This window comes from Crinia signifera, chromosome 8 (assembly GCF_055691185.1).
Source record: "Crinia signifera chromosome 8, ASM5569118v1, whole genome shotgun sequence".
In the NCBI taxonomy this organism is placed as follows: Eukaryota; Metazoa; Chordata; class Amphibia; order Anura; family Myobatrachidae; genus Crinia; species Crinia signifera.
In genome coordinates this window covers 57,733,286-57,749,378 of record NC_139224.1, presented here as the reverse complement: position 1 = coordinate 57,749,378, position 16,093 = coordinate 57,733,286, and the positions used below count along the sequence as shown (strand labels likewise).

At 40.1% G+C, this 16,093-nt stretch overlaps 1 protein-coding gene across 5 annotated transcripts in view; it reads right to left on the bottom strand.

The window, feature by feature from the left end:
• Nucleotides 1-7,955: 7,955 nt before the first annotated feature.
• The window catches only part of MAFF (MAF bZIP transcription factor F), a 34,856-nt gene continuing 26,718 nt past the window's right edge, over nt 7,956-16,093 (bottom strand). For all 5 annotated transcript variants that reach the window (XM_083156474.1, XM_083156473.1, XM_083156472.1 and 2 more), the window contains exon 3: nt 7,956-14,549. In XM_083156474.1, the coding sequence (XP_083012600.1) occupies nt 14,139-14,549 (411 nt within the window). In that variant the 3' untranslated portion in view covers nt 7,956-14,138. The remainder of the gene's footprint in view (nt 14,550-16,093) is intronic.

The following is a 16,093-nucleotide window of genomic DNA, read 5'->3' as shown; positions in this document are numbered from 1 at the left end:
CCTCTAACAATTACCACAGGGCTTGGACAATTTATATCACCTGGTGTGAAGTCATTGGTACGACCTCATCTTGAGTACGGTGTTCAGTTCTGGAGGCCATATCTTCAGAAGGATATAAATACATTAGAGACTGTACAAAGAAGGGCAACTAAAATGGTGCAGGGCCTACAATACAAAAGGTACCAGGAAAGACTAAAAGATCATAATATGTATACTTTAGAGCAGAGAAGGGAAAGGGGGGACATGACAGAAACTTTCAAATATATCAAGGGTTTTAACAAGGTACAGGAAGGAGACATTCGTCACAGTAAGAGGAGCAGCAGAACACGAGGACATGCACTGAAACTAGAGGGAGGAAGATTCAGGTGAAATTTGAGGAAATATTACTTCACAGAAAGGGTAGTCAATAAGTGGAATAGCCTCCCATCAGAGGTGGTCGAGGCAAATACAGTAGTACAATTTAAACATGCTTGGGATAGGCATATTGATATCCTTACAAAGATATAAGGATCAAATATGGTTTGAGGTAACATGTTTAAAAAAAGGGCAGACTAGATGGGCCAAGTGGTTCTTATCTGCCGTCAAATTCTATGTTTCTATGAAGCAAATGAGTGTTCTATTTTTTTTTCACTTAGTCGCTCTCTAATTCACACACTGCAAGTTTTGATTTTTGTGTCAAAAAAAATTAACAAGTTTTTCATTGAAAATTGCTAAATCCATGCTGTGTGGCCTTAATTCCCCTTTACACATTCTTATATTATTTCCAGTTCAATGGAAGTAGTACCACACACGTTTTGTGCAACTCTATCGTTGTAAGAATATTATTTACATACTCCTATTTCATCATAGATTTTGTAACACTTTAACTTCTTCAAGGAATTTAGCCATAACTGCTCATTTGAGGTCTGCCTTTTGAGCATTAATTTACAGCTCTTATTTTAATTTTCTCATCTAGATGATATTTTTAAAGTGGACCATGCAACTTTGGATAATTTCCTCATGTGACCGTTTCTTGTCAGTAGACTTTAAGCCAATTATTATTCTCCACAAGGTACAAATGTCTTTCATGCAAAACTTTATTCATATGGTCAAATTATTCCATCCTGACATACTTCACTCCTGGTAGAACCAGCATCATATTGTTATACTTACCATATATATTCTTAGCAATACAGTGATCTGGCACTTTAGATGTCTCTTTCTTTGGAATATCACATTGCAACAAACATTTTAAAATAATTTTTTTTTATACAGTAATCATAAATGGCGCAATATGCAGCCCAAAAAGTATACCTCCGTGGAGTCACTTACACCTACACAACAGGAAAAACACAAATTGAGGTGGAGAATACTACTCAAAGGCGCTTGTAGAGGTGGAGAATACTAATAAAAGGTGGAGAATACTTTTGCGACTGCAAACATATTTTAAAGTTTTACATTATCCTCCATCATGTCACAGAGTAGTTAAAAAGAACACACCACATTGTACTATATTTTTTATAATAAAAATTCTCATACAGATCCCATTTGATAAAGTTTCACTGAGTTGGGTAAATGTACATTATTATGCTATGGTTATTGTTTGTTTGCTTTTTTGTTTGTTTATTTTTATGAGGGAATTTATACCTATACACGTGACATCTGTCTAAATTGCTGCAAGGGTTTTCATTCTCAAGTTTCTGGTGGGTTGCGTCTATTGTATAGCCGAACTTCCGGTATCCACGTGAGGAGACGCCACCCTCAAAGTAGGGACGTATTATTTCTCTAATTTCTTCACTGGTGTTGGGGTCACACCATTTGTATATTTATACACTTAACCCTTTTTTGGGTACTTATGTATTATCTGGGCTCCCATGTTAAATGCACCCCATTTTTTCATACCCCTACTATCCAACTACGCATGGAGTTGATTTTATATAGTGTGGCGAGCGCAGCGAGCCACCGTGCCCGAAGCGTGGCAAGCGCAGCGAGCCCCGCGAGGGGATGGGGTCTCATAAGAAAAACGGGAGCCCAGATATAACATAAGTACCCTTTTTTGTCAGGTTTGTATCTTTTATCTTCCAAATTAGCTTGGTGTTGGCTAGTCTACATATAGATATCTAAATTTAACTTTTAAGTGAAACATGCACAATATATACTTTTTTTTTTTAAATGATTTACTAATGTTTGTAATAATTCAAAAATCCCTTTTGTATGGTTGGTGTGTGGTGTGCGTAGATATCATTAAGTCAGTGGCTCCCAAACTTTTTTGAATCACGGTGCCCTAGAGCAGGGGTGGCCAAACGGTCAGAGGTAAAGAGACGAAAAATATCGGTAGACAAGCTACAGAGCCGACATCATGCGCGCGCCGAAGGCGCATGCGCCAAAAAAAAGGCCACAGTCTATTTTGACCACTTGGGTGGGTGTGATACAAATATGCCTCCAATAGTGCCAGATACACATATGCCCCGCACGGTGCCGGGTATGCACCACACGGTGCCGGGTATGCCCCCACAGTGCCAAAAAGCTGGTATTCCCCCCCCACAGTGCCAAAAAGCTGGTATTCCCCCCACAGTGCCACAAACTGCTATGTCCCCACAGTGCCACAAACTGCTATGCCCCCACAGTACAAATTTCCCAGCAGAAGCACTCACCATTGTTGCTGCTGCTGCCAGGCGAGGAGAGGACAGTCTGGTGTCCCCCTGCAGTCCTCCTGTCATGTTACCGATGGGACGAGAGCACAGCACACCGCGCGTCTCCTTCCCCCTCACTTCCCTGTGACTGGGCCGCCCACCAATCGAAGCTCGCTGGCCGGCTCCTGATTCGCTGCTGGCCCACGAGCTCTGATTGGCGGACAGCCCAGTCACAAGGATGCACAGTAAGGGGTAGGAGAGATGCACGATGCGCGCTCTCCTCCCCTCAGAAGGAGAAGGGATTCAGGGAACCGGCAGCAGGGGGGACTGGGACAGACGGTGGGCGGCGGGCAGCAGGAGCCGCACTTTACAAGGGGGAGAGCCGCATGAGGCTCAAGAGCCACAGGTTGGCCACCACTGCCCTAGAGCATGGGTCTTCAAACTGTGGCTCTCCAGATGTTGTGAAACTACAAATCCCAGCATGCCTTGCCACAGTTTTAACACTCCCTTATAGCAAAACTGTGGCAAGGCATGCTGGGATTTGTAGTTTCACAACATCTGGAGGGCCACAGTTTGAAGACCCATGCCCTGGAGCAATGGTTCCCAACCCTGGTCCTCAAGTACCCCAAACAGTGCACGTTTTCCAGGTCACCCAGCAGGTGCACAGATTATTCAGGCACATTTTAAAAGATCTACAGGTGGAGCTAATTATTTCACTGATTCTGTGTGGAGACCTGCAAAACGTGCACTGTTGGGGGTTCTTGAGGACCAGTGTTGGGAACCACTGCCCTAGAGTATAGATATTTTTTTTCAAGGCACCCCGAAGTCAAAGTTTCTAACTGAGAAATTTATAAAAAAAAAATTAAATTAACTAAATTATGTTTATATGTCATGCTTACATTCAGTTATGTGGTGAGGGCCCAGACTGGCAGCCACCATCTATGAATTTGCCTATTAAGTTGACCATAACAAATTTGAATCTGTCCTGGACCACCAATCCAGGGCACCCTTGCAAGTGTATTGAGGACCCCCAGGGTGGCACAGCACACAGTTTAAGAACCACTACATTAAGTGATTTCTCTTTAATGACAGATAATAAATTATTATTTAAAAAAAACCACTAGAAACATTAATACTGTCTAGTTATGACATACTTTCCCTAAACTACACACATATCCTGCTATGTTGAAACTTAACAGACTGACTAATGTTTAATGTTCTACAAATTAGGAACCTTTGCTTTGTACACATAAGGAGCATACGCACGGAGTGATTTTGTGCTTTTTTTTTTTAAAATTGATCTGATTAGATCACTTAAAAAAGTAAGCACATATTGCTCCGTGTGTATGCCCCTGAGCGATGGCGATGCACGGTCCCGAGTCGCTATAGCCCGCTTGTTATGTCAGTGCATGCAGTCAAAATCGAGTCACATCGTTTAGCCAAGTGACTACAAATCACGATAACGATCGAGATCTAAGTCAACCTAAACCACTACCCTGCCTTTGTTTTTACTTAAGTAAAATCTCTTAGCAAAATTGCTTAGCACACATCGCTGCATGTATATAGGTTCTCTATGGGCAATCTAGACACTGGGAAATCGCCTACCCTAAATAGCATAGCAAAAACACTTAGTGTACATCTCAACGTGCATGTGGCCCTTTAGCGTCATTCCTGCACAGTGCATGTGCCAAATAATTTTTGTCATTGTCAACTTTTAAGCTGGTTATACTTTAGATCAAATTTCATACAAACTAGCTGGTTGTTTGAAATGATAATCTGGTAATATATGAGGGCAAAGGACATTCAGTAATTTGCTCCCAAACCCTGTAAAATGGACAAAGGCCCTCATTCTGGTCGGTACGTTACATTGCGAATTCGATGCTGCGTCCGATGTTGAAGATCTGCGCATGCGTGTATGCAAATGTGTGCATGTTCAGGTCTTCCCTGCGGGCATCCTCAGAGACTTCCATATTCATTGAGGTGCTTGCAGCTGGTCTGGGGGAGGGAGTCGTGCCCATGAAAACCGCTTGGCGTCCCCATGAGAATGGGGGCGGCTTCCAGCCTCTCATCGGCGGGCACCTGACATCACTAGATGTCAGCTGCCTGCCCTGTTCTCGGAGCAGGGTGCCTCTAATATAAGTCACCAGAGAGTGATTTAGATTAGCGAGAGCTTCAGAAATCATTTGATGGTCGTTGACAATGACTTCGAGCCCGCATGCAAACCAGCAAATGGAGGTTTATGTAAAACGCCCATTCACAGGCCTGCAAGGATATTCGGCATCCAACAGGGGGAAGCGTGCGTTCGCACTCCTGTCGGGCGTGTTAGTTGGCTCGCACAGCACCGAAAAACCACAACCAAGTCAACCAGCCAAAAACTGTTGTTCAGACAAATTTAAGTCAAACAGATTAAACTAAATTTATTTTAACCAGCGGTTCTGAAGTGGAGACAGAAATTTTATTACAATTTAAAGCTGAGAACCGTTATCTTCTCTAAATAAGTGAAAATCTTTTTACAAGAGGTTTACTTTCCGAAGCTTTTGTACACCCTCTGGGTGCTTCCTATTTTTTTTGTCTTATATCAAGTATGTTTTATAATTTAATTGGAACAATAAGCAAGCAGTACTTATTAAACTATGTTAACTCAAACCTAATTGTGGTATTAACTTTCCAGAAAAGCTGACATATAATTGTTCTGGTATTTGAAAGATTCGTTGATGGTTTATCAGATCTATGCTCGCAATTTAGGCTTGGACCACACAATGCGTTTTAGCAGGATCCGTTTAACGGGACTTGTTTGGTAGAAATGAGTCTGCATCGTTAGTACTATGCGGCTGCTTACACATATGCAGCAGCAGCAGCAGCAATGCCGCACCCACCGGATTGTGGGAGGAAACCGGAGTACCCGGAGTAAACCCACGCAAGCACGGGGAGAATATACAAATTCCACAGTTTGGGCCATGGTGGGGATCGAACCCATGACCTCAGTGCTGTGAGACAGTAATGCTAACCATTACACCAGCCATACTGTACACAAATATGTGTGCAGACATGTTTGATCTAGTCCTATGACTCTCTACAGCCAATCCGTTGTGGCAAGCTTCCTAGCTCATTTCCCAGCCAATCCGTTGTGGCAAGCTTCCTAGCTCATTTCCCAGCCAATCCCCCCTACCCTGTGTGTAGAAGTTCCCTAGCTGGTTGTCAGTGATATGGCTGTGTAACCCAGTGTTGGTGGTCACTGCTATCTGTGGGTGTTGTCTGCCTTGCAGTTCTAAGTTTCAGGCTCCTGGGACCTTGCCCCCTTAGAGAGACCTGCACTAGTTTCCATCCAGGAGTGACTTGATTGATGTTCAAGCATCTTCGCTGATACCCTCGGTGTCCATCGAGTCCTGTCTCTTCTGTGTCCCATCATCAATTCCTGCTACCATTGGTGTGCATTCATAGATTGCTGCTATCCTCAGTCAGTGGCGTAACTACTGTAAGGCAGCCCCAGCTGGCGCTTGGGGGAGCAAGTGGCAGCAGGGTCTGTGTGGGCGCCAGCACCTGCTTGACGCACTGACATGCTGCTGGCTGCCACTGCCCACTAGCTGAGCACCGGAGGCGAGTCAGCCACAGCGCAGGTGCGGTCATGGCAGAGATGACAAATCCCCCCCACTGATTCAATTGACTGTACACAGAGCTGGCTATTGGCTACTGTGTACAGGATGGGCGGGCGGATGTGCGTGCTAGGGGGGACTGGGATGTGTCAGAGTATTTACCCTGCTTCAGCTTCTCCGTTATGCGTTTGATGTCATCACATCACACACTGGGGAAACACGCTAGAGAGGAGCCCAAGGGGGGGGGGGGGGGGGAGGGAGACGACCACAAACTTTTTTAGTTACGCCACTGTCCACAGTGTTTTATCATTGACTTCTCAAAATCAGTGCATTGTCACGGATTCACCATTGACAATGCAATAATTGATTACATTGTACAAATTTATGAAAAATAATACTAAAAGTAATGTGAAATTGGTGTGCAAACCCTACACTTGACTTTCAAAATAGTTGATTGGACTTAAAAGCTGGTACTGGACAATACCAGAAACCCAGGAAAAAGAAATGGACAAAAACATTCAGAATACGGAAACCGGCATCCGGAATGTGAGAATCCAGACAGGTTTTTTTTTTTTTTTTTTTAAGTGTCCAGAAAAATAAAATAATTAAAAAATAAATTGCACACTATTACATTAATAATAATATAGGGTGATAAAACGGAATCGGTACATCTGTCAGACCACACTTAGGTCTACAGTCATTAGGTCGACCCCACTAGGTCGACTGGCAGGAAGGTCGACCTGACTTAAGGTCGACATGGGCCAAGGTCGACATGACAAGGTCGAATTTGCATAAAGGTCGACATGAGGAAGGTCGACTGGTCATAAGGTCGACATGGGGTTTTCACAGGTTTTTTTTACCCGAATGTCGACACAGTTGGCAATGAGAATCGGACCCTCGCATCGCTCGCAATGCTTCGGGCACGGTGGCTCGCTTTGCTCGCCACAGCTTTAATAACCTCCTCCACGCCCTAGTGGATGGTAGGGCATGAAATACCGCCTGTCGGCACATGTCGGCTCAAAAAACAGTGAAAAACCCATGTCGACCTTTTGACCAATTGACCCTACTCATGTCGACCTTTATGCAAATTCGACCTTAAGTCATGTCGACCTTGGCCCATGTCGACCTTAAGTCAGGTCGACCTTCCTGCCAGTCGACCTAATGACTGTAGACCTAAGTTCATTCTAATAGATGACCGCTTCCCGATAAAACGTGGTGTACATACCCACAATAATCATTTTTCGGACAATAGATAACTTTAAACACAATCACAAATAAAGTTACTGTAGCTAATTGGATACCCTCCTATGACATGCAGTGTCCCAGTTCATATTATGTCACACTACAGTGCTCCCACTTCATATTGTGCCACACCACACCATCATCACTTCATATAATGGAACATTAGAATGCCCTCCATTTTATTTTTACTACATTACAATGAGCATGTCCAGATGAATAACTAGATATATTGCAGGCCCCAACATAAAAGTTTGTAAAGGCCCCTATGTACCTCCCTGTATCTATGAGAGCTACACCCTTGACTAGAGGCATCCCATTAAAAGCTAAAATTAAATATCTGTAAATATTTTCTATTGCCAAGTGAAAAACCCCAATGTCACATGTGCTCTCAAGTATTAAACGCAGCAATTAGATGATAAATTGTTTACTGGTAAACTACATTTATTCAGAAAATGATTAAAAAGCACAATAGTACAAAGTCAAAAAGTTGCAAAGGCCAACACAGCACTTACGTGAAAAAAATGCTTTATTCGAACAATATAAAATACACTTATAAAGGGACTTTAAAATGCTTCAGAAAAATAAATACCAGTCACTATATTTATATACACACACATATATTAGATATATGAAAATGTTCAATACATGAGACTTGTAATGAAGAATAAGTACTGTGCACTTGTATCTGACGAACACACAGATTTTACATCTGAATAGGCCACACACCTCAGCTGACGAAAGGATGAACAAAAGAACTAAGTCCTTGAAAACCAAAAGGGGATGATGGCCCATTGCCAGAGAAGAGATCAACTGACTAAAGAATGATGAAACTAATCATAAATTAACCTTTCTCCTGCCATGAAGGCCACTTTTGGAAGTCAGGATATAAAAGCAGTGATGCATGATCAATTGCAGTACTGGGTGAGGCAGACTATTCCTTGAGTGTAAGGCAACACAGCATCTGCTCTATCCTGGCAATGGACTCTATATTCCTCTGGTGTTTAAAAAGTATCTTTATTCATTCTTCAGTACTGAGAACGTGAGTAACACTTTTTAGACTGTCTGAAACAAAATGGAACATCAATAACTCTCGGCTGAGTTAGTAGTCTTTTAGGAAACAGATAATTCAAGATTCTTTTTCTCAAGTAGTCTAATCATCAAACACAGGAAAAACAATTGTTTCCAGTGGAAATCAAAATAAAATATACATTTATTTCTGGAATACCTAAGACTGAGAAATGTACACACACACACACACACACACACACACACACAGTGCTCCCCATTTATAATGCCAACTTAAAATATAAAATAAAAAAAGTCAAAATGGTGTTCGAACGAGCGTAGTTTTATAAAATGGTGACATACATGAAGTAATACATATAATTTTTGTGCAGAAGATATACCCTGTGGTATTATAAGGATTTTTTAAAAGGGGCAAATAAATAATAGACTCTTTTACTTATGATCAGAACACTTTTCTTTTACCAGTTGCAGTATAGTCTGAATTGTGGCCATGATAGTTTCAGCTGCATAGTTTTCACAACTGTGGTTCTATTAAGTGCAGGCTTTGGCAACCCATGTCTCTAGAGGTTGTGCAACTGAAATCCCACAAATGACCAAAGAGACCAATGCTGGACTTGGATAGGATCAGACAAAGTGACATATTTAAGTGTTTGTTTTTGTATTTGACATTTCAGATCCAAACCTAAAATAATCCATGAAATGCCATGTCACTAATCTTATTTAGATTCTAGAAAGCTCAAAAACTGAATGTGCAGTTTTGGACAAAAAGGACTTCCCTTACACACAATGAGCCGGATTCAGAGTTCATCGCAAAAGCCAAATCTTTCTCAAATGGTCAATACCATACTGCCTGCAGGTGCGGCAAATGTAACATGTGCAGAGAGAGTTAGATTTGAGTGGGGTGCGTTCAAACTCAAATCTAAATTTCAGTTTGGATTTAATCGGATATCAAAATGGCATCTTATTGGCTATCAGCTATCAGTTTTGGATAGACAATAAGAAAAATCCAGATAAAATTCAAAATTGCATTACATTTAGCAAAAATAACCGAGTAAAGCCGAACTGCACACCTTTAGTAAAAATAAAGCAGTCAGTATTTAACCTGCACAAAAACAAACAAAAAAAAACCTCATCAAAAACACTCTGCAAACATGTTACATTTGCCCAACTTGCAGTGCACGTGTATTTGCCCATTTGAAAAAAAAGGGATTTGCGATAAACTCTGAATGACAAAATGTTACAGACATAAAATAACACACCTGCTCACCTCATAACTATTGAATGTGGAGTGTGGGTGTTTATCATGTAATTAAGTATAATAACCAAACTGTAAGCCAGAGAATCCAAATAAAATGGCACCAGTACATACATACTGATGTTATTTACATTTTTACAATAAACAAGTAGGGCAAGAAATTAAATTAACTTTACCTGGGGCTGACCGCTCCTGAGCATCGGGGGCTGCTCTATGCATCCATTTTTCCTTGAACTGAATGTTTGGTATGACAGCTTACTATCTCCAGCTAGGTGATACAGCAGATATCACACAGATGAATATGAAAAGGCTAAAAGTTGCCCATACACGCTCCGATCCCGGCGTGCGTTCTGGGCTAAAATATCATCAATCACATCACATTGCATGCAATGCCATGAAAAGCAAGTACAAAAAGTATGTGCAGCACATACTTTTTGTACTGTGCGATGAGGTGCTGCGGGAGCGTGCACCTCAAAGCACACATGGCACCGCCGGGATCGGAGAGTATATGGGCTCCTTAAGCGTTCGCTATATGTTTGTCTCCTTTTCCACTAGCAACCTGGGTCAGACAATAATTCGTACCCAGATCGATACCGGGTTGGACCTGGGTTTAAGACACATTTCTACTACAGTGCTACCCGGTAAATTGCTGGATCAGCCCCGTTTACACTTAACCCAGGTAAGGCCTGTTTTTTCCTATAGATTACATAAGAAAAGGCCTTTTTAAAAGAGCTTTACCAAAGGGGAGGTCATAAAACAGGGCCACCATTAAACAAAACATTTTCTGATTAAAGAATAGACCAGAAATATTTATTTGAAAAAGTTTTGCTTTTATTTTAGTCCTAAATATGCAATTGTGAAAACTGTGGTTTGCAGTATACCTGAGCCATTGGTGTACCTAAACATATAAAAAGTGCACATACACGTGTACAAAATGCACATAAAACTACCCCAGAAGCTCCAATCATCTCTGTTTTTCAAATACAGTATACCGGGTTGGGAGCGTTTCCACTAACCCTAAACCCAGGTGCAAACCAGGTGCTACCCTGGTCATTACCCTGGGTAGGATTGCCGGGGAATCCAAACCGGGTTATTTGACAGGGAGCATTTCCACTAGCAGAAAAACCCGGGTAGATGTGCTTCCCCACGGAGATTACAGGGTTATTTCTGCTAGTGGAAAAGGGGTATATGTGATGCTTATAATTTTTAACTTCCTTAGCATGGCTTTTACTGTGCTTTAATATTTAACAGTTTTTAATATTTTTTCTAGATTGGGGTTTAATTTTAGGATCCATGGCTTCCAGCTTGGTTATGTAAAGGAGGAATAGAAATGTTGTCTACTATAATCTGCTGTACATCTATCATAATGATAAATGCAAACTTCAAATATAATGTTTAACTCAAGGAAAATTCACACTGTATAGTTTACAGTTGGTTTGATATATCGTCACATCATCAATATAAAACCACTTAAATTTCCAAACATACACACCTTGAAATAAATATTGTGTTTGCTTCCGTACTGGATCTGGACTGAAGAATGATTCATTTAGGTGTATAAATGGTACAAAGTGGCATTGCTGAAATCACTGCCATATATAACTTCTGCGCATATATACATACAAACACATACACACACAAAATATACTTGAATCCTCATAACATGGACAGCGTTTACTTCAGTTGGCTTATGGTTTTCCAAATAATAATAACGAATGGTATGTGTTTTTTACAATAATATCTGTAATGCTTTGGCTTCATTCTGTGTTTTTCAGCCATGTTAATAGATATATCTACTAACCTTTTTCATATGGTTTACTTCTGTATACGAAATTTATGGGTTCTATGAATACAATTTGGCAGAGCTGAGCATTGTCATATCCAAAGGCAGTAGATATGAGCCAACTTGATCTGGCATATATAAAGGCCTTGATTACAAAAAATAAAAACAATGATGCAAGCCAGAAAGCTAAATGCTATGCAACTAGTATGACTGATTAAATAACACCACAAAGGAATGTAGGCCAGCTGAGGCAAACTGTGGCTCAATGTTTTGCTATAACAAGAGGTTCCCTAGCCCAGTTAACAATAGATTAGATCTGTTAAATAATAATATAAAGATATAAATAAGGGTTGTCATTTTGTTGTTCCAAAGTTTCGAGTCTTAAGTTTGTCACTTAATTGTAATTTCAGAATCCAGCTAATTCTAGACTCAAGTAGAAATTCTATTTTTTGTCAATAACCATTAAAGAAAAAAAACAAGACAAAAACAAACATTTAAAATAAGCATTTCCCACCATTTACCCTAAAATCTTTAAAATAAAAATATATAAATATGCAGAAAAATAAACGTCTCAAACATAAATAAGAAAACAAATGAGGGCAAAAGGGATAATCTGAGACACATAGCCAGGGATATTAAGGCCGGTTTCATCATCCTCGCCCCAGCAATGCAAATTCTCTATCCCACGGTTTGTTGAATTGATATTTTTTTTGTTTGAAAGCAGCTAATAAAAATATTTTTAGAGTTTCTCCAGAAAAGAGGAGCAGACCCATCTCACCATAAGTAATAGTACAGATGGAAGTGGGGTACTTGTCATATGCCCAAACTGGCCACATTAGCTTCAAAAACATTACAGTAATATATTATAGTGATGTCTGTAAGACACATTAAAAGTACCTTGCACCAGTATCGATATGCATCAGAATGACTTCCTTTGCCAGGATACTGGCAGTTACACATGACCAAGCTAACTTACATTTTTATAATATAAATAAAGATTTGGGTTCCTGATGGAGAATGTATCCAGTGTTCGAGGCCCGGAAGGATTTAGAGGTTCCCTTTCCTTGCATTAATAAATCAGCATAATATTCATATGTTTTTCCTACTATTCCCTTCTTTCACGGTTTCTATTGCCTGCATTGTTTAACCAAACATCCTTTAAATAGCTTGCTAGTACCAAAATGATCTCTATACTTTATCTCTATCCATGCTTCGATAAATACCCACCTATGTGATAAATATATTCACTATAACTTTATGAACAGTACAGGTTTCTTCAAAACTAGTACACAATTAGCAAGTTATATGACCAGATTGTAGTCTAATTTTGCTGGGCAGAGAGAGGTCCAAAAAGTTCAAGTAAAAGCTCCCAAACACCTGCCATAGATTACATGTCAAGTAACCTCATCACAGAGCGGTGTAGGCCTGTGTATAGGGGTAGACTGACTTTCTAGAACTGCGCCAGGTGGGGTTACATTCCACCCTGTTAATATTGGGTGATAATTACCCTACACACAGTACACAGTCACATGGAGAGAATTTTGAACTCATTAGTGATCATTTACATTACAGAACTTTCTTCTTAACTTTCTTCTCAACACATTAACATCCTTTCTTCCAACATTGCCTTCTCCTCCTCCTTTCTTTGACTAATCTACAACTTCGTCTTCTTCCTTCGATGGCTAGTCTATTACTTCTTATTTTCAAGTTTCACATTATCTTTAACCTTCATAGACATTCGCTTTTCCCCAACTTTCACAAACACCAAGTAAATCCCAGGGCCACAACCCTAAAACAGGACTAGACAACTGGAGCCACACTCCATAAGGGCACACAGAGGCCTATGTATTTAGATATCTATAAAGTCTCCACTATACCTCATATATAGGTTATCTGCAGAATATGGGAGCACATTCTTCGTTAATAAAAATAGAACATGTATACATTTTTTTTTTTAAAGTGAACCTGTCATGTATATAATTTATCACCATTTTAAAATTATAATAAATATTGTGAAAATAAATTAAATCATGAAATAGTAACTTAATTTTCTGTATATAACAACATTTTCTCCATCTCTATTAGGTCGGACTAATATATTTCCCGTAAGAGACCAAATGTTATTTCCTTAATTAGCATATTCCGCAAAAAGAGAAATGATAACATTTTCCATTAGCTAGCTATTGAACCAGCACAACATATAATGCAGAATCTGATACAACCTTATAATGAAAATATTGTGTGTGACAGGTTTACTTTAAGAAAGAAAGAAAAAAAAAAACGAAAAAACCCCAAAGCATTGCTCTTCCTAATTCAAACATTTCCGAGAGATGATGGTCTTCAAGACTGAAATGTCATGTTCCTTCCAGCTGGTCTCCTATTTGGGCATTGTGAACTAGGAATCCCGCAATTTGGGGTAAATCGTTAACTGCACCCTTTAACGCAATACACGGACATCTTGTTTTGTTGGAAATGACTGGATCGAATAGTAGCAAAGGTTTGAGGACAAGCTGAAGGCTCCTCATGCTTATGCCTAGCCAAATCTTTGGGAGACTGCTATCTGATGCGTATTTTGTTGATGAGGCGAGATGGGATTTGGGTGCACAAGCAATGTTTTTTTGCCTTTGTTAAGAGTAGGAGTTCCCAGAAGATTTCACAATGGTGATTACGCTGGTGGCAGCTACCTTCGCTGGAGTGACAGGCCCTCTGGCCACAGAGTGAGCAAAGTTTTGAAGGGCCTCATACTTGGCTCTTAGTGCGTCCAGCTCCAGTTTTATGGTGGAATTCTCCTGTGCCAGCTTCTCAACTTCCTGCTGTAGGTCATTCTTCTGTTTTTCTAGTTCCTCCTTCTGCGACACACGTTTGACACGGCAGCTGGCAGCGTAGCCCCTATTCTTCAGGGTCCTTCTCCTCTGTTTTAGCCGTACTACTTCCTCCTTGGATAACCCACGTAAGTGGTGGTTTAGCTCCCGCACAGACATAGACATTAATTCATCATCTGAAAGCATTGGTGTATTCTCCCCCATCTCTCTTTTCACCTATGAAAGAAAAAACAATAGCTATCACTGAAAATGTATTGAAAAGTTTTGTGCAAATCTGTAGTTTCTGTAATCAGCATCAATTGTAATACAATAAATACACTCAAAAAGCGACATAAATAACTGAAAAAAACTTTAATACAACATATATAATGTAGAAAATCAGACATATTGCAGTAGCACAGTAGTTAGCATTGCTGCATTGAAACACTGGGTCTATAAGTATCTAATTCAAGTTCTCCCATGTCTTTGTGGGATTGCTTAAGTTTCCTCCCACTGCCCAAAACATACTATTTATTAACAGTTTCTTATAGAACGCATACATATTCCGCAGAGAATATTTGAACATTCACATCAGTCCCTGCCCCAGTGGAGCTTACAATCTATATTCCCTACCACATGTACACACAAACACACATTGTTAAAAAAAATAAAAAGGGGAAAACATCAGGCATTTACAAGTCTGCAATCAGCTAAAATGGGAAAATAATTACATGTCATTTTTTTACGCTAGTTTAGTTAATTTTTGCACCCCAAATATAACCATTTTTTAAACATAATTTGTATAGGTTTTTTTCTTTAAGTGGCATCAAATTAACTCCAAATCACCCTTTTTCTGTTTTTTTATTTTTTGCATTGTTCATTATAATCCTTTGTAATAATATGAAACGCTTAAGCATTCTACATTATTTTACTTATTCAGAAAATGAACAAATCAGCCAATTGACACCTTTCAAAGTGTACAATGCTTTCTGCATGCCCACTAACAGTCTTCTGAAGTGGACTCTGCAGAGTTGTCGCTTTCTTGGGGTCCACTTTTTCATGCTCTTTTCGCTGTTCACCATTTGAACAAAATTTGCAAGAGTAGTGGAATTTGCCATTTCTAATTGAATTGTGCGAATCTCAGGTGAACTCATGAAGGTGAAGTGTGTTAGTAATAGGCAAAGTGTGCGAGTTTAATGCTTTTGTAAACTCATACCTAATTGAATAACCCCCAAAGAATGATGCAGGTTAGTAAGTGGTGTGTAGACTGTATTTTATTTTAATGAACTGATTTATATCATATTTTCAATAGGCTTGATGAGGTGGTGGGGGGGGGGGAATAAAAAAAAAATTGCTGGACTGTTTTCGCCCATTTCAGCGATTTTCCCCTGGGTGGGCGGCTTTGCATAGCAGGATGCTATGGAATGCCATCTACTCTGCTGGTAATACCAGCAGATAAGTGGTCTGACCAGCTGAGTGCATTAGCGCTCATCGCTGCCACGTACGCACTGGGTGGCTTTTAAGCTGTGTGTACTGTACGGCCCAGTGTATTTCGGCCTTAAGTCATACACATGATTTACGCAAGAACAAAACATTATTTAAATCATGGTCAAGTAGCCTAAAGCACACACACTGGTAAAATGGAGAGTGATAACCAGCCATCGGGCTCCTACCTGCAATGTTACAGGCTGGGTTTGCAAAATAACAGGTAAGAGCTGATTGGCTGGTTGTTTATCACTCTCCATTTTATCACTTTTGAAGTGCGATACATCTGGCCCTAT